The 18,921-nt window shown below is 45.8% G+C and overlaps 1 protein-coding gene and 1 pseudogene across 2 annotated transcripts; both read right to left on the minus strand.

Annotated features, from left to right (window-relative positions):
- Positions 1 to 9,217: 9,217 nt before the first annotated feature.
- Positions 9,218 to 10,980, minus strand: LOC148039201 (polyubiquitin-like; annotated as a pseudogene). Its single transcript, XR_015690373.1, has 2 exons — positions 10,446 to 10,980; positions 9,218 to 10,343 (listed from the first exon to the last, which is right to left on the minus strand). The product of XR_015690373.1 is annotated as a polyubiquitin-like (transcript).
- On the minus strand, positions 10,329 to 18,227 carry LOC148039202 (uncharacterized). The gene is made up of 5 exons (XM_087675325.1): positions 17,992 to 18,227; positions 17,650 to 17,900; positions 15,176 to 15,282; positions 15,022 to 15,085; positions 10,329 to 10,423 (listed from the first exon to the last, which is right to left on the minus strand). Exons 1-5 carry the CDS (start codon positions 18,225 to 18,227, stop codon positions 10,329 to 10,331), a joined length of 753 nt encoding a protein of 250 aa, XP_087531451.1.
- Positions 18,228 to 18,921: the final 694 nt, after the last annotated feature.

An 18,921-nucleotide genomic window follows, 5' to 3' on the forward strand; every position in this document is an offset into this window, starting at 1 on the left:
ATTGACCAAGAGAAAGTGTTTGAGGAGAGTCTGACACATAGCGCACATGTCCAGGAAGATACCCTGGAAACAGTATTCCTTGGGATGGATGGTAAATCCAAAGCAGTAAAGATCAGTTCGCTGCTATAGCCAAAATTTTGGGAAAATTTGATTCAATTACTGTCCGAATTTACGGATGTTTTTGCTTGGGAATACACTGACATGAAGGGGCTTGATCCGAGATTCTACCAGCATGAAATACATTTAAAACCTGATGCTATTCCGGTCCGGCAACAGCGTTACAGGATGAACCCACACGTGGCTAAGCAGGTAAAAGAAGAATTGGATCGCTTGCTGCGGGTAGGATTTATAGCACCAATTGAAAATCCAGCCTGGATTTCCCCAATTGTAGTGGTTCCAAAAAAGAATAAGAAACTCAGAATCTGTGTAGATTACAGGAAGTTAAATGCTGCCACAGTACCTGATGCATTTCCACTGCCATACATGGACTCAATCCGTGATGAAGTGGCAGGACACGAAATGTACTCATTTCTGGATGGATTCAGCGGGTATAATCAAATCCGCATGGCACTGGAAGATCAGGCCAAGACAGCTTTCATTACGGCCTGGGGAGTTTTTGTATGTACAGTAATATGGTTCGGTCTGCGGAATGCTCCTGGCACATTCCAGCGAAGTATGACCGGCATTTTTGGCCAGTATCTCACAGAATTTATGCGAATTTTTCTTGATGATTTGTCAGTACTTGGGAAGATGTGTTTACATCTAATGCATTTGCGGCTATGTTTTCAAAGATGCAGAGAAGCTTCATTTAGCCTCAATCCAGCCAAATGTGCCTTTGCAGTGAAAAGCGGTAAATTACTGGGTCACATAATTTCGGCAGATGGTATTGCCGTAGACCCGGATAAGGTAATGGCAGTAATGATAGCTCCAGTCCCAACCTCGCCAAAAGCCTGTTCAAGGTTTCTCGGTCAGGTTAGATGGCATGGCAGACATTTGCGATTCCTGGCGCACATTGCAATTCCAATCAATGCCCTGACCAATGTCTCACCCCATGAATTTTGCTGGACGACTGAGACAGATATGGCTTACAGAAGGCTAAAATTACAGTTATCCAAGGCTCCAGTAGTCATACCACCTAACTGGGAAGTAGATTTTCATGTCTTTGTGGATGCCTCTGATTTGGCCATTGGCAGCGTCTTAATGCAGGAAACAGTCCAAGGATGGTTTTGTCCCGTCTACTACGCGAGTCGCAGATTATCGAATGCAGAGAAGAATTACTCTGTTACAGAACGGGAATTCCTTGGGATGATTTACTCCATTAAGAAATTCCGGCATTACCTCCTGGGCCGACGTTTCTTTTTTCATGTTGATCATTCTGCCTTACTGTACTTAGTCCGGCAGCAACACTTGACCGACAGACTTGCCCGGTGGATTATCTTACTACAGGAATTTGACTTTGAGGTCATACACCGACCCGAAGTCCAGCATGTCATGGCCGACTATTTGTTATGCTTGGATTCCGGAGAAGCAGCTACAGGAATTGACGACAATTTTCCGGATGCAACATTGTTTCAGGTCCGTCAGGATAATCTGGTTACTGTTCCAAATACACCTCCGGTGACTACCGGAACTAACCCGGACAGTAGTTCGAGTCGTCCGGACTACCCCGAATGTAATTCGAGCACCAGTCCGAATCCTGCCGAGCCTCCTGCCCCGGACTCTTGTTCGAATCATAAGGCGGTAAGTCCTTACAACCCACCCTGGTCATGGTATGAGGACATGTATGTCTTCCTTGATACAGGAATCATGCCACCACACTTGTCTAAAGACCACCGGAGGCGGCTAGCTATCCGAAGCCGCTCATTCGAGATTATTCTCGGTGAGCTCTATTACCGAAATGTTTCCAAGGCACTACTCCGATGCGTCCTGCCACAAGATCAGGAGGCAATAATTCAGGAAGCTCACGCTGGCATCACAGGCGGCCACCTGGCATGGCGAATTACGGCCAACAAAATTTTTCAGGCCGGCATGTGGTGGCCTACGGTCCAGAAAGATGTGAAGTCCTTTGTTATGCGCTGCAGTAATAACTGCCAAAGAATGGGACAACCTGGCAATGCAGACCGTCTACCAATGTGTCCGATCCTACCACTGGAAGCCTTCCAGAAATGGGGTCTGGATTTTATCGGTCCCATCAAGCCAGTCACGCATTCAGGTAAACGCTACATTCTTACTGCCACCGATTACTGCACCAAATGGGTAGAAACCTGGCCATTAGCGGACAACACCACAAAGTCCATAGCCCGGTGTCTTTATCAGGATGTGTTTACCCGTTTTGGCTGTCCGGTCGAATTAGTCAGCGACCAGGGTAAGCATTTTGTAAATCAGGTTTTACGGTCTCTGGCAGAATTCTACCTAGTGCTCCACCGTAAATCTTCTCCATATTATCCCCAAGCAAACGGCCTGGCTGAGTCCACTAATAAGCAATTAATCAGGATGCTCACCAAGCTGGTAAATGCACACCGCTCAGATTGGGATGAGAAGTTGCTGGCAGCATTATGGGCTTATCGTACAGCGTTTAAGGTAACCACAGGTTTAACTTCAAACTGGCATTTGGCATGGAAGCTATTACACCCACAGAATTTGTAGTCCCCAGTTTACGCATCGCGGTGACTGACCGCTTACTACGAGAACAATCCTTAGTGTTCCGACTGGAAACCCTCCGGCAGTTAGATGAGGAAAGGATCTTAAGCTACTACTGGACTCATGAAGTCCAACTCCGGAGAAAAGCCACAGTAGACAGGAGTTCACACGGCAGTATTTTTCAGAGAGGTCAGTTGGTCTTAATGTTTAATTCTCGGCCAGGCAAAATGCCCGGAAAGCTGAAATTACGGTGGTCCGGTCCCTTCTGGATTTTCCGACCAGTCGGACCAAATGCATATCTCTTGGCGAATCTGCAAGGTGACGTATACGGAATTCCGGTTAACGGATTCCGGCTACGCCATTATTAACCGGTGGCTGCACTGGAGTGCCCTTTTTCAATTTCCGAGGAAGATCATACTCGACAGTCCTATTCATCATTGCGAATATTACCACGCTTAAAGTCATGATAAATTCCCCAACTCAGCTCATGATGGAAACGGAAGTTAATGCCGTAAATTGCGGTACACCACAAATCATCCCCGGAAAGCAGCGGCCCACAGGGTATATAACTGACCTGCCTCTAGTTTTAAAATTTTTACTGTCTCTGCCTTGTGTATTTTCTGTTTCCTCTCTGCCGCTCGAGCTCGCCATTACCCTCTGTGTTTTTCGAGAGCTCACCATGGCAGTCTCGTCAGTTCGATTCCAGAAATTTACAACCTTCCAATATTACAACGTCCCTTCGGCTTCAGCTTGGCTCCAAGACACCCGTCTCTCTCACTACGCCCACCACTTCTACAGAGACGTCAATATCCACCCCCATTCCCTTGCAATATGCAGATTTTTGGCCAATGGCCAACCTGTTCCCCACCAACAAGGACCAGCAAGCCAGCTCACACCGGAGCGTATATAGAAATACCTCACCATGCCACATTCTGGCGTTGCGGCCGCACAAGCCAGAATCACCAACGACGACATGATCGCCGAGTTTGGCCAGCGAAGCGGCGGTGAATTCGTCCTATCCGGATGCAGGGACATTTACTTACGCGAATGCTATCGGTGGTTCCTGGAAGCGGCCTGGCTGCAGTCCAAAAGCTACAACATCTCCATCAAAGTTTGGGCCCTACTCAAAACGGCGGAACTAAACGAAGTAAGTTGGGCATCTATTTTTGTTGATCGCCTGAAGGCGAAAGCCCGACGAGTAGTCGCGGCACACACTAATCACACCAAGATTACTAGCCGGATAGGCCAGCCTCTGTTTTTATTGTTTCCGGAAAGCCTTCCGGCAGAAGCACTCTGGGTCCTGCCCATACCCCTTCTTACACAGACTCCGGAAAACTCGGAGTCGTCATCACAAACTGTTCTGGCACATCAGTCCGAGGCCGGAACAAGTTCCCAACCTCACCCACCCAGAGGCAAAGCCGTAACCCAGGAAGCCGGACCCAGTAATCGTCCCGCCCCGCTTACAGTAAACCCCGCAACGCCTAATTCACGGGAACTCTCTTCTGAGTCCCGCCCGACTAAGAGACAGCGCGGCCAACTTTTCGAGCCCGCCACGCAGCCGGAGACTGTTCAGTTGTCGCAACAAGCCCGCGATTTTGTCTCCCGGCTCGCCGCCTGGAAAACTTCTACGCCAGCGCCACCTCCTGTCTCCGACCCCCTCACCAACCTCGCACAAGCCGTGCTGCAACAGGAAGCTCCGGCAGAAGCAGCCACGACAGTACTGCCGGCCATTAAGGCCATAACAATTACGGCGGAAACCCTTCCCGCCCCTACTACAGAACAGCCGGTTCAACCGGAAGCCCTGGACACGTGTGCAGAATATCTGCACAAGGCCGCAGCACAAATACGAGCTGGTGCAGCTTCCAGCCGGCAAGCGAAACAAATAGAGATCCTCCGGCGGGAAGTGGAGCGTCTCACCAAAAACAATAACCAGCTCCGCTCCGAGAATACCGACGTCCGGACCAGGAATTCTACCCTGTCGGACAGAGCAAGGATAGCGGAAAGCCGGATGGACGAGCTGCAAATTTTGTATGATGAGAAGACCCGTGACCTTATAGAGGAGTTGGCAGGAAGTCGGGCAAACAATGCCCTAGTCAATTATTTGCAAGCCCACCCGACTGGTGTCCTCCTCGACGTCACCGGCATTGAAGACCTCCTGACGACAATGCGTCAGGAGGTAGCAGCAGAATGGACAGCGCAGATTGCCAGATGGAACAAAGGCAACAAAGTCAAGAAGGCACTGCGGTTAGAAGCCCAACTCACCGAAATGCAAAACCAAATCCACACCCTTTCTCACTGGTTCAGCCTCTGCGGTCACAGTTTTGCTCTTAACCGGCCACCCCAACCTCCCTGGTGGCAGGAAGCCAACGAATTTTTATCCGATCAGCTCGGAGATGCCCGGGAGCCCTGGCCCCCTCTCGACGACCCGCCGGCAGAGCAAATGGTATTGCGGGAAACCACACACTTGGAGAGGAGAGAAGGCATGCCGGATGTCATCCCGCAGTTCGTGCCCCGAGGACCCTGGCCAGAAAGACAGGACATGCCTGCTGAGCAGTATCAAGATTTTTACAGGACAATGGAAGCCCAGACCGCAACTATCCCGGAAACTGTCCTGGAAGCATCCGAGCCAGCTGCGCCACCACAGGAGGAACCCCAACTTCAACCCGGCTCGGATAACAGCGTGCCCGGCGATCGCGAGGGCAGGGAAGAGGCAATTCCGGAAGAGGCTAATGCCTGACTATGAGCCTCGTTGTTTCCCTGCACATCCTCAGTTCGGGGCTTGATTTCTTCTTTCCCTTCCCTGTTTTAGGCACCTCAGTCCGGGAAACACCACTCTTCTCGTGGGTTCGAGTCCACCGTGCGTGCCAAGTGTATGCGGCCTGCGCATACCACCATGGGAACCCTGTAACACCGTAGGGTGTTAGCACCGGTAAAAGATCCGGGTATCTTGACTGCCACTTACCGTGTAACTGTTGGATCTTGATGGGTAACAACCCAATCTTGTATGGTGTGAGCCGTATATAAGGCTACATTGGTCTTGTACTCAGAGAGAGATATACTGTTGTAATTACCGGAGCAATACATTCTCTGTTTGAACTCTCTCTTGTGTATCTTGTACTCCTTTCTTGTGTTTATACGAGTGCTACTTTGACTATTTTAGGATATAGACGGTAACCATTCCGGTAAGAGCACTATTTGCTCTTACAATTATATCAAGTAACTTGGTGGCCAAGCTAGAAAGGAAGTATGAGAAAGGGCACATGGGGGGGACAAATTGTTGGAGTTGGGGTTGTAGGAATGCACACATAGCTTGGAGAAGAATAAGCTTAATAGCACACAACAAGAAGTAGTATTGCTTAGTGTGCAAGTAGAAAGATAAGTGAGCCCTAGGGTGATGGGCATATATACAATGCATGGGGAAAAAACATCGTAGTGTGAAGAAAAAAGTATCCTGACGGTCCTAAGTATATTCACACACATCATTACCACATCATATCAACAAATCTCCCTTGGGAGTCATGCAGCGAACAAGAGTTGGCACTGAATGTATAGGGAAGTGCCTAGCCCTATGAGAATTGCTCAATCCACAAAGGGAAGAAAGCCCAAAGCTTTGCAAAAAGCTTTGTACTTCTCATGAGGCAAAGCCTTTGTGAATAGATCAGCAACATTGTCTTGTGTTGTCCAAGATAATCTCTCTTGTAGAGAGTATCTCCCTAACATAGTGATAATACACCTTTATGTGCTTTGTGCGACCACATGAAATACTAGATTTCTTCAACTACCAATGTGCTCTGACTTGCACTATAGATAGAGGTGGTAGTCTCCTGTCCAACACCCATTACAATTCATAGCCTTATCATCCAATTTTTTGTGATGTTGCACTAACACAAGAGCATATGCCAAGCAACCAAGAACACATAGGTAAGCAATGAAAGGTTCTTTCCTTGCCAAGCCTCATATGGAGTGATAGTTTGCAATGCTTTGGTGGGACATGTGTTCAGCACATAAGTGGCACATATGATAGGCTACAGCCAAAATTCATGTGGTAAAGCTTGACTTTTATCCCTACATCGGGCCATCACCATAAGCGACATGTTCTTCCTCACAACTATACCATTTTGTTGAGGGATATAAGGAATTCTGCATTGATCTTTTATCCTATATTCAGCCAAAAATGCATTAAATTTCTTATACAAATACTCCCCCCTCCATCAAAATGAAGGGTGCCCACTTTACATCCATATATATTCTCAACCATAGAAACAAATTGCTAGAAGCACAAAAATACTTCACACTTAGCCTTCAATGGATATACCCATGCACGCATGGAGTAATCTTCAATAAAAGTCACAAAGTAAAGGTAATTAGCAAAAGACAATGTTTGCATAGGACCACATACATCACTATGCACAAGCTATGATTTGCAAGCAGCTCTTACAGAACCATCTTTAGGAAATGAAGAATGCTGCATTTTGCCTAGAATATAGCCTTCACATATATGTTTAGATGGTGACTCCAGATGAGGCAATGAAGAAACCATGTCAGATTTCCACAATCGTAGCAAACTAGCATAATTTAGATTGACCAAAATGTGCATGCCAAAGTTTTGCATCTAAAATTGGTTGCAAATTTGAAATTTCACATGCCACTTCTTCCACACCCTTTTCATGATGATTTGGCTCATATAGGCCACAACATAATGAGCCAGATGCTGCAATTGTTTCACCACAACTAAGATCGTGAAATGTACACCTTTCATCCACAAATTTTATAACTAGGCCCACCCTAGTAAGTGCAAAAATTAATACTAAGTTAGTTTTTATCCCAAGAATATACAAAGCATCATTGAGTGTGAAAGAACTACCATTGGATGTATCCACCAATTGGATAAGAGGAGTTATCAGTGCGTGTGATGGTATTCCCCCTTTAGGGCCAAATTGAAGAGAAGTAAACATGTTGCACTACGAAGTGATATGCTTTTTGGCACCACTATCGAAGTACCACACATGTGAATCCATAATAGACATACATATCACACTATTAAGTGATATGATTTTTGGCACCACTATCAAAGTACCACACATATAAATCCATAATAGACATACATATCACACTACGAAGTGATATGATTTTTGACTCCACTATCAAATTACCACACATGTAAATCCACAGTAGACATACATGCATCATGCAACAATGGATTATAGCTATAATGTACACTATGTAATAGCCATGCTTTCCTCCCTCTTATTTGCCTCCTTAGCCTTGACCTTACATAAAGTAGTGTCTCTTGATCTACATTTGATACTTATAAGTATCCTTTATACATTTGGAAAAACACTTCTGACAAAAATTTCATTATCAAGTCTGATGAGGTCCCATTGACTACATTTTTATCAAAAGAAGGCCACTTACTTTTCTGTTCTTTAGTGAGGAGGCCTATTGGTTAGCTCATGGGGCTAGTAATGAGTGCTTTGTGCAAGGGGGTTACTTATAAATATGTAAGCGTACCACATCATGTGTGTTCAACAAAAGAGTTTTTTGGCCTACCATAGAAGGCCTTAGCATTGGGTAACATGTTTTTGGCAAAGAGAAATATGATGGCTAAAGATTCCAAGGATTATATGATGTAACTTGTGCATGAGTGAAATATATTTAATGTTGGGATTTTTTGTTTTATTAGCCTGCCATAGAAGGCCTTAGCGTTGGTCTGCATTTTTTTGACAAGAAAAACTTTTGAAACAAGAGTAGGGGTAGTGGAAATGTTCCACAATGGCCTGCCAAGGAGAGAGAGAGAGAGAGAGAGAGAGAGAGAGAGAGAGAGAGAGAGAGAGATTTCAGCTGCAACATAGAACTCAAAACTAGACAATTTTGGGATACATGTACTTCTACAATCTAAGCTTCAATGAGTGAATCACCAACTTAAGATCTCTATACACATGCCTACCAACACAAGGCTTACATCAAGGCCCTGAATTTGGAATGAACTATGCACACAACCACACCATCGATCTGTTCTTCTGGTCTTCAAATATATAATGAAGGCCAAAACTCATTATCGAAGGGCCATCTACCATTTCTCTTCAACCATACAAGGAAGATCATGGTGGTGTTCACTTTACAATTCCAGACCAACCACCGTCAATTTCCCACTCCAAACATAACTACGGGTTCGAAAAGGTAGGAACATCCATGGCAAAGTCAAATGACTATGCGACAATAAGGGTCGAACACATTTTAAACACGTTATTGCAAGAGAGCAGGCCTTCATTATCTGCCTTTAGTATGCAGATAATCTTACTCTCACAAGGCAGACCTAATGCTCCCTTTGTAGTCAATCCGACGAGTAGTGATAGCTGCTGATAAATGTAACTCAATTGTCACCTTAGATCTGAACTAGAAACATGAGACAGCCTTCAATAAACAAGCTAGCTCATTGAGGTAAAATACAATCTTTCCTATGGGCAAAGCTACAAGGAAAATGCAAGAGACATACTAAATTTCACAAGAACAGCATGATACAGCATGTTATGATGAACACACCTTAATAATGAAGAGTCTACAAAAGCGGTTACAATAGAATAAGTCACATACGGAGTCCAAATCTTTATTGAAAAACAACTACTGCTTATTACAACCCTGGCTTGTCTTAATTTAGATTTAGCACCTCACTCAGATACCAATGGGTTCACACACACACGCGCCTGCACACACACATGAAGATCAGAGCTGACACACACACAAACCATGTTCAGGCCAGAAGATCCATGTCATGGAACTCAGTCTGAATATTGTAATCGGCAAGAGTACGTCCATCCTCCAATTGCTTCCCTGCAAAGATCAGGCGTTGTTGGTCAGGGGGAATGCCCTCTTTATCCTGAATCTTTGTCTTCACATTGTCAATGGTATCAGAGCTCTCCACCTCCAAGGTGATGGTTTTCCCAGTGAGGGTCTTGACAAATATTTGCATACCACCTCTGAGGCGAAGCACCAGATGTAGGGTAGACTCCTTTTGGATGTTTTAGTCTTCCAGCCTCAAGCTGTTTGCCAACAAAAATCAGACGTTGCTGGTCTGGTGGGATTCCCTCCTTGTCTTGGATCTTGGTCTTCACATTGTCAATGGCGTCAGAGCTCTCAACCTCCAAGGTAATAGTCTTACCAGTCAGAGTCTTCACAAAGATCTGCATACCCCCACGAAGACGGAGCACCAGGTGCAGGGTGGACTCCTTCTAGATATTGTGGTCAGCAAGGGTGCGGCCGTCCTCAAGCTGCTTACCAGCAAAGATAAGCCTCTGCTGATCAGGAGGGATGCCCTCCTTACCCTGGATCTTGGTCTTTACGTTATCAATAGTGTTAGAGCTTTCCACCTCAAGAGTGATTGTCTTGCCGGTAAGGGTTTTCACAAAGATCTGCATGCCACAGCGGAGGTGAAGCACGAGATGCAAGGTGGATTCCTTCTGGATGTTGTAATCCACAAGGGTGCGGCCATCCTCGAGTAGCTTTCCGGCGAAGATGAGGCGTTGCTAATCAGGAGGGATGCCCTCCTTGTCTTGAATCTTGCTCTTCACGTTGTCCATGGTGTCGGAGCTCTCGACCTCCAAGGTGATGATCTTGCCCGTGAGCGTCTTGATGAAGATATGCATGGTGGAAGGGGTGGATGGGAGAAATTCAAATGGAAGATGGAAATCTCAAAGAGGGCGTGTCTGATGAGACAAGAATTTTGGCAATGGTAAGGTGAGGAAGAAGAACAGGGAACTTTCCATTTTTATAAGAACAGGAAAACCTGCAACAAGTGTAGTACTTACAAAACATCAGCATTCATCTGATATAAAAGCGAGGCCCAAAAGGTGATATGGAGTAGCTGAGCATTAGCCTTACGCCTTGAAGACAAGGCTATGGCCTGAGAAGAGAGAGATTGAAAGAGGGTGTGTGGTACTTTGGTATACACAAACACAATTGAGCTTGAGCTGCAGCCGATTATTCTCTTGTTACTTGATCATGATGGAGAAGGTGCTCACGAGCAAGGAGGCAGTTGCACGTTTTTGATGGAGTTGGAGTGAGAAGGGTGTGTGCAAGGAGGAAGTAGTCAATCGCACGAGCTAAAGGAGGAAGCAACTGCATGCTTTGGAGTTAGGGAGAGGAGGTTGCATCAGAGAGCAAGCAGCGGGGATTGCCAGAGAAACCAAGGAGAAAAGAGCAGCTACGAGGTGTGTAAAGGAAAGAGAGGACAGTAGATTGAGGAGAAGGAAGCAAGGTAGGAGGTTGCACCATGAGCTTGGAGGCTCACGAGGTGTATTGAAGGAAAGAGCAAGGAAAGAGAGGGCAGCAGATTGAGGAGAAGGAAGCGAGTGCGTAAGATTTAGAGAGAGAGCAAAAATAATATTTATATCATGGTTTATCTTCTAGTGCGCCTTTAATCATCTCAAACATACGACAAATTAAAAATAAATATAATATATGATATAATAATAATAATAATAATAATAAAAGCTCAACTTTCAATGAGCACGATCCAATAAGAGCTATTTGTCACTTTCTCCCAAGCATTTCACATGTTATAAATTTTTTAATAAAACAAAAAAATATTTCATAAAGCTAAAGCCATCATTTATAAGTAAAGAAGTAATCAATTAGCAACCACGTAGCATATCTATTCCAATCCCTGGCCATCATTTTTTTGTTGCCAAAAGCAAGCAACCGAACGCTAAGTCCTACCATGGGCAGGCCAAAAACTCATATGAATATTGCTTTGGGATATATTGATATTGCTTTGGATTGTTGCTATATTGCTTGAGATGATGAAACTCCTTTGGAATAAGGTAGACACTAAGATACTCGCTCATTTTATATGCTTAGAAAAAAGTATAATGTCATACTCTCATTGGCCTACCATAATAGCGAAGACCTTTATCTTCCATTATACACTAAGAGCCATTCTCACTCATCATTTCTCTCTCTCTCTCTCTCTCTCTCTCTCTCTCTCTCTCTCTCTCTCTCTCTCTCGCTATAGTTTCTCTTCTTTTCACTAGAAAAAGGCCTTCCTACTGATTTTCCTTTATCAAGCTTGCCATCGCCACCTCTGCATCCGATCTTGCACCAGAAGCTGCCGATGGGGCCACACTGCTCTCTCTCTCTCTTTCTCTCTCCTCCCCCATCCTTTTACTGCTATTTGGATGCAATAGATACATAGCTTTTGAAATCCTTAAGATGAGCAAGTCATTTGGCCAGATGGGCCTGATCCTTAAGATGCGTAGGTCATTTGGTCAGACGGGCCTGCACGTCTGAATGTCAGGTGTAAGAGCCATTCACATCCAGACAAAAGGAGGTCCAAGCAAAGTTTCTCGAGTACATTCAAGATGCAAGGGAGCATAATCATTTTTATTCTCCATTTGTTCTCAGCTCTTAGCAAGAGAGGCTGGAGATGGCATCGCCCATTAATGGCATCTGATCCTCCTAATCATTGATAGCCAGCAGCAAAACCCCTCACATCATGTGCCTCCTCGGATCCTCCTCCTTGTCCCCTACTTGTACGCATTTTGCATTTCTTCTTATTCACTGCATCTAGGTGTGTATGATGGCACTACGGCATGTTAGCTCATTTCTCCCTACTAGCGGCCATTACTACTGAGTCCTCCTAAACTCGTCATGAGTGGGCTTCCAGTGTACTAGGTGATGGTGATGTGAGCACTAATCTCGCAACATTTCATGTAACCTTTGAGATGGTGTATGCAAGTTCAGTGGTTAGTGGACTTGCTTTCCTCAAGAACCTCTCAGTAATAATGTCTTGCAGGAGTTATGCCTGTTGCATTTATGCGTAGGAAGCAGCTTTTTAGTCTTTTTGGCTAGAGCACTATGGTGTTCAGCAGCCACCATTCGACCTGCACGAATGTATAAGTCCTTGTTTTCAGCAATAATAGCAACCACCATTCGACCTGCCCGATTATATAAGTCACTACAAGATATAGACCTTATAGCGACGTTTAAAGCGACGAAAATACAAACAACAAAATTTGCCCCCGTCGTCGGAAAAAGCGTCGTTATTGACGACGCCATGGTATCGTCGCTATTTGCGTCGCTATATGCGTCGCTATTTGCGTCTCTATATGCGTCGCAAATTTGCGTCGCTATATGCGTCGCTATTTGCGTCGCTATATGCGTCGCAAATGCGACGCATATAGCGACGCAAATAGCGACGCATATAGCGACGGTTGCAGAGAATTTGCGACGCTGATAGCGACGACAATAGCGACGCCTGCAGTAAATTTGCGACGCAAATAGCGACGGTAACAGAGGAAAAAAAAATTTTGTGGCAGGGCAGCAAGCTGCCCTGCCACATATAGCACTGTGTGCTGTATGAGAGCCATACAAAATAGTTTCTGCACTGCTGCATACAAAGCGTTTGCAAACAAAAAGAATCTATACTGAAATCATAAAACTGATAGATGAAATAAATACATGATATCGCATAAAATGCGATTGGTACAATCATAAAACAATATCACTAATACATAGAAAATGTCTACATAGATCGGGCGACTAAAAACTAAAGGTATGTGAGCGCTAAGGATCCGAGGGCGAGCTACAAATCGTCGTCCCCCGAAAGCTCGTCCCTCTGCAAAGGAGCATCAAACGGATTCTGCAGAAAAAGAAACAACATATCAATCCACCATACAATAATGCATTCAAATATCTCATGGTAACTACGGACATGAAAGATGAGAGACTTACTGGGCCGCCGCGTCTGTACAATCGGTCGATCAATGATCTGAGACCGTGCCTCTCTGCATATTGAGTCTCAAGGCCTTGCGGATCACGATTTGTAATGGAGTGCTGCAAAGAAAACAAAATGCTAACTGTTAGAAATATGATTGTCAGTACAAATAATATCTCAAAAAAACAAATAAGCAAAACAAAAGAGAAACTTACAAAGTCCTCCAAATATGTCCTGTGGCCGCCACTCCCAAGATGATGTACCGATCCGGCCTCGATTCGTGCCCTCGCCGCCTCCCGCTGCTGACTCCAACGTCCTGGCGAATTTGTAGCCTCCTCCCTCAGTCGGCGCCAGTCCTCTGCATCTAACCACTCGGGCTTTGGAGCCCCACTCTTGATTGCCTTGCGTGCGTCGGATCGTCTATGTGACATGTATGCACGCATGCAATCCATCATCCAGCCCGTAGAGAATCTATCCACTGCGGCTGGCACCGGGAACTCCTCATGCAAGGATGCTACTATGTACTCCTTGCTCCCCTCCGGTATGTTCCTCCAATGATCCAGGACGTTGTGCCGAAAAACTTGTTGGCACAACTCCCTCATGCGAGCTATCACCCTCCTCCCCTCATCATTCATGATGATAGCTCCTGACCTGCCATCCACTAGGTATCCATAATCCCTAGGAGTGTGCCTCGTATGGGCCCTCTCCCATCTCCGTCCACGCTCCTGGGCATATCCAGGAGACCCCTGAACATCCGGTGTACCGACGGGGGTACCCTCTCCCGGAGTGCCACCAAAAGGGGTGCCACCAGAGGGAGTGCCACCAAAAGGAGTGCCACCAGAGGGGGTGCCCCCAAAAGGAGTGCCACCAAAAGGCGTGACATCTGCCGACGGCTGCGCAAAAGCCGGAGTAACTGGAGTGGACGTCCCCACAGGTGTGACAAATCCTGGAGGTGACCGAGCTCTAGCTGAACGACGAGACGGAGACACCGCGTCCGTGTCTCCACAGCAGCACCCCCCTGATCCTCCTGCAGTCGCAGTCCCTCCCTCTGGCCCAAGTCGCGAGCGTCGAGATCGTCTGCTCGAAGCTGAAGCATCTGATCGCACTGAAGCTGATCTAGCAGAGCGCCCTGACGAAGAACGAGACAGCTCCTGATCTGCTATCTCTCTGAATCTCGCGAGCTGATCTGGAGACATACGTGCCATCATCTCCTGAAACTCCTCATCGCTCATCCCTCGACTCATCCTGAAAATAAAGATACCTGCAGAGATAAAAAATAATGTTAGAATAATCAATTGAAACTATACAAAGCGCATTAATATAAATCATTTTTGAAAAATCCATCTTAAAATGCATATCTTATCTACCTTTATGGAAGATCTAAACAACGAATTGAGTAATACAATTCTCCAAGAATGAAGTATTCTATGGTCCCATGTTAATCTCCTGACATAACTCTGCATACACTGGAAGGTCGATAGACATGTCACCACAAAAGAACGAGTCTGCCTCGTTCTCAAAAAATTCTACGACTTCTGTATTTCCATCATTGTTAGCCGATGCGGGCTCCAAGCTTGCGGTGGCCTCCACCCCTTGTAATTTCGATCCCTCTATTTGCATATATTCTTCATCTATGCCTGGAACATCGCTTTGATCGTATACTCTCGCACCTCTAGGAGTTGAAGGTATAACATACCACCATCGAGGTTGTCGGGGATTTGGATAGAAGATTACCTGTTCACAAACACTTACAAACCGTCTTCAAACCATTGTGACATAAAGCATGTCGTATTACAATTAGCAAGCAAATGACTAGAAGATTACCTGTTCACAATGTGCCGGCAACACAAAGGTGTCGCGCAAATCCATCCATTTTTTTTCGGAATCTATTTCGAGAAATCCAGATGGACCTCGTCGAACCGTTGCGCCAGCTCCTCCAAGTACCACTTTGAACCACTGCACATCGAATATTATCATGGAGAAGCTACGGTAATCCACCGTAATAATACTTTGCAAATTCCCAAAATACTCCATCTCATCCACAACCGTGTTCGGATCCGTTGCTCGTCGCCGGCTCTCTTGCTCAAACCTTGCCATGACACCACAGTCCATTGTGGAGCGCATTTTGTCAATACGCTCCACCCGAAAATGCCGTCCGCGCGACCACGCTGCACTATATATTTTGTACTGCACATTGAAACACTCAAATTAGATGTAGCAAACAAATTCAGATACGACACATTCTAAACCCCTCATTACCTTTGGACTACATCCCCTCGAGAACTCCCACTCCTCCATTGAGACCTCTGCCCCTTCGCTGGATGCTGCGATCAAGGCTCCATGCAACCATCGTGTTGACATAAACCGCGGCATCTCCTCCATGCCTTCGGGATATCGAATCGGTCGGTGACGCGTACTGCGTCGGAATTCAGCTCGCGCTTCCTCTCGATCTTGCCTTGCAATCTGGTACTTGGCGAGCCACGTCTCCATGGAGGCATGGTGCAACATACAAAAGCGATTCACTTTCTCTTCCATTGAGGCATCCATTCTTTTTTCTACCCCATTTCCAACCACCACATCTCCAGTCAGCCTGTCATCGTCCTTGAGCGTCCATAGCATTTCATTGTCTGGTTCCACCGTTGGTAGCCATTGTGAGATATGCACTAATGCCTCTGACACCAACCAACCCTCCGCCATGCTACCTTCCGGACGAGCTCGTTGTCGCACAAAGCCTTTCAGGGTTTTCATGAAGCGCTCCAGGAAGAACATCCATCGCGTATGGACAGGTCCGGCAATCTCCACTTCGTCCACAAGATGCACAAGAAGGTGAACTTGTATCGTGAGCATGCTAGTGGGCAGGTATTTCTCAAAGAGACAGACCGTCTCAACTGCTCCCCGCCTTGCGGATTCAATAGAGGACGTCTTAATCTCTTTCTGTGAGATCCATTGCACCAAAGTCGACAGCTTGTAAATGGCCCCACGAATTTCTGGAGTTAGGCATCCCGCGATCGCGATCGGTAGGACAAACTGCCACAAATGAGAAAGCATTAAGAATAATGGTCACTTTTCAAATTTCAAAATGTCCACGCTTATTAAAATCCATTCTGTTCACAAACCTGACATATCTTATGCCAATCATGGGATTTTAGCCCAGACATTTGGTCATCTTTAGAAAATGCGGACCTGAGAGAACGCATCATACCCGTCGGAGTGCGGATAGACTTGATTACTTGCTTCACAATGCGCTCTTCTTTGGTAGACAAAACCCAGGGAGCGCGAGGAAGCTGCACTCCCCCTTCAGCACTCGACTGCGGCCAAAGCGCCTCCATCTTACCTACCTCCTTTAAATCCATTCGTGACCCTATAGTGTCTCTCTTTCCTGTGATGTGGTCCCATAGCAAGCTGCCCACATTTTTGAAAATATGCATGGGATCCAACAAGTGGTTGACCTGTAAGTGGGTCCAATATGGCAACTCGTAGAAAACTGAGAACCGTCGCATTCCATTTGGATGTGATTCCGGGTTTACCATTTTCAGCTCGTACCAGCTTGCAGCGTTCATACGTGCTGGAGGTCGTCCAAGAAAACCTTCCCTGAGTTCATGATCCTCCGGCAAGAAAGTGGCGTGTCCTTGATATACCATCTTCTTCATGGTTCGTGACCTTCGGGCGTCTAACTGTGGCCCACACAATGGACATGCATGATAACCTGAGGTAACGAGACCTGCAAGGCGATCCACGACCTAGTGAATACTTGATTGAATGAAATAAAATATAGATATTACCGGCGTGAACAAATGTCTGCTCACCTGAGCACTCTCCCAATCCCGGAAAGTCATGCATCGTCCACATGAGAATGGCTCGAATGTTGGCTGACCGCCGACCATCGCGCCTGCTCATATCTTGCACCGTGACCCCCTCCTCCCACAAAATCTTAAGCTCATCGACTAATGGACGAAGATACACGTCCATATTTTTTACTTTGTAGCGGCCCGGGACGAGCAAGCTAAGGATGAGATGTCCTTTCTTCGTAGAAAGCCATGGAGGAATGTTGTAGTTGACAAGCACTATAGGCCACACACTGTAAGAAGTCGAGCGCAGACCGAATGGGTTCACACCATCCATGGCGAGACCGAGCCGAAGATTCCTTGGCTCTCGCGCAAAGCCTGGGAAGGTAGAGTCAATGTGGCTCCATGCGCGCGAATCTGCTGATATTCGTTGCACTCCATCCGTAGACCTATTCTGCACATGCCACGTTGTCAAGCTTGCCATGGCAGACGTGCGAAACATGTGGTTTATGCGGGGGATGAGCGGAAAGTGTCTGAGGACTTTTTGAGGGATGGTCTGCCCTTGCAAGTCCTGTCGATACCTGTGAGCACCACACTTTGGACATGTCTCCATAGTCTCGTATTCATCTCGAAACAATATGCAGTCGTTGATACATGCATGGATGTTATTGTAGTCCATGCCAAGCTTCCGTAAAACATGTCGTGCATCATCACGAGACTCAGGCATGGTGTTTGCAGGTGGCAATATATGATATTTCAATAACCTGAAAACATCATAAAACACCTTGAAAAATCCATCCATATTTACAATAATACTGTTTAAAAAAAAAACAATGAAGTCTGTATGCAAGGTACCTGAATAACTCAGTCACACTCGTATCGCTCCAACCGTATTTCGCTTGCACACTTAAGAGTGCAAGCAATGTCTTCAACCGAGATACTCGGCACCCATCATATAATGGTATGGATGCTTCCTCTCTAAGCGGGTCAGATGTCTCAACATCCATGGGAATCAATGCATCGATCATTGCCTCCATCTCAGGCTCCAAGATTGTAGGCAAGTCGGGAAGGTTGTCTGTCTCCTCTGGCATTGACGATATAGATGGGCCTTGCGAGTGGTCTATTGGCTCCTGCCATCCATCCATCTCACGTCCACGAACTCTTCTAATTGGCCGCAAAGGGTGCTCTCCCCCTTGGGTCGAGACATCACCCCCCTGGACACAAAATTTGCCAACAAGACCCAATCTTATTGTGTATGGTTTTCAATTAGCTTGAGAGTACAATGCATGAAAAATGCTAACTTGAAAATACCGTTTGCTGAAAATCTGCAATCGCCTGATCAATAATCTCAGGTTGAAACTCGCCAAATCGTCGTACGTGTTCTATAGACAATCGACGTTTTCGTCTAATTGCCAACTTGCATTGAGAGCAAGGACATGGGACACGCTGATTAAGATACGACTCGCGGTCTTGAACAATAGGACCTTCTTCGTTTGCCATCTTATCTACATTACAGCAAACGAGGCTTAAATGGATAGCTTTTTGGAGATGTACGTCAACTTGCAAGTTGACCATAAACCTTGCATTGTATATAGTAGTCGAGAGATTTTCCGATGTTATATCTCGGCCTTGTATCATGCTCAACGATTTGTTTGTCCCGGTAGATAATTTTTTGTTATATCTCGGCTTTGAGTATAAGTAATCCATTTTAAAATTAATGCGCGCCATCTATGAAATTTTACAACTATAGTAATAAAATTTATTTCAATCAATTCTACTCATAGT

Source organism: Lygodium microphyllum, chromosome 3, assembly GCF_053477565.2.
Source record: "Lygodium microphyllum isolate KBCC chromosome 3, Lygodium_microphyllum_v1.1.10, whole genome shotgun sequence".
Taxonomy (NCBI): Eukaryota; Viridiplantae; Streptophyta; class Polypodiopsida; order Schizaeales; family Lygodiaceae; genus Lygodium; species Lygodium microphyllum.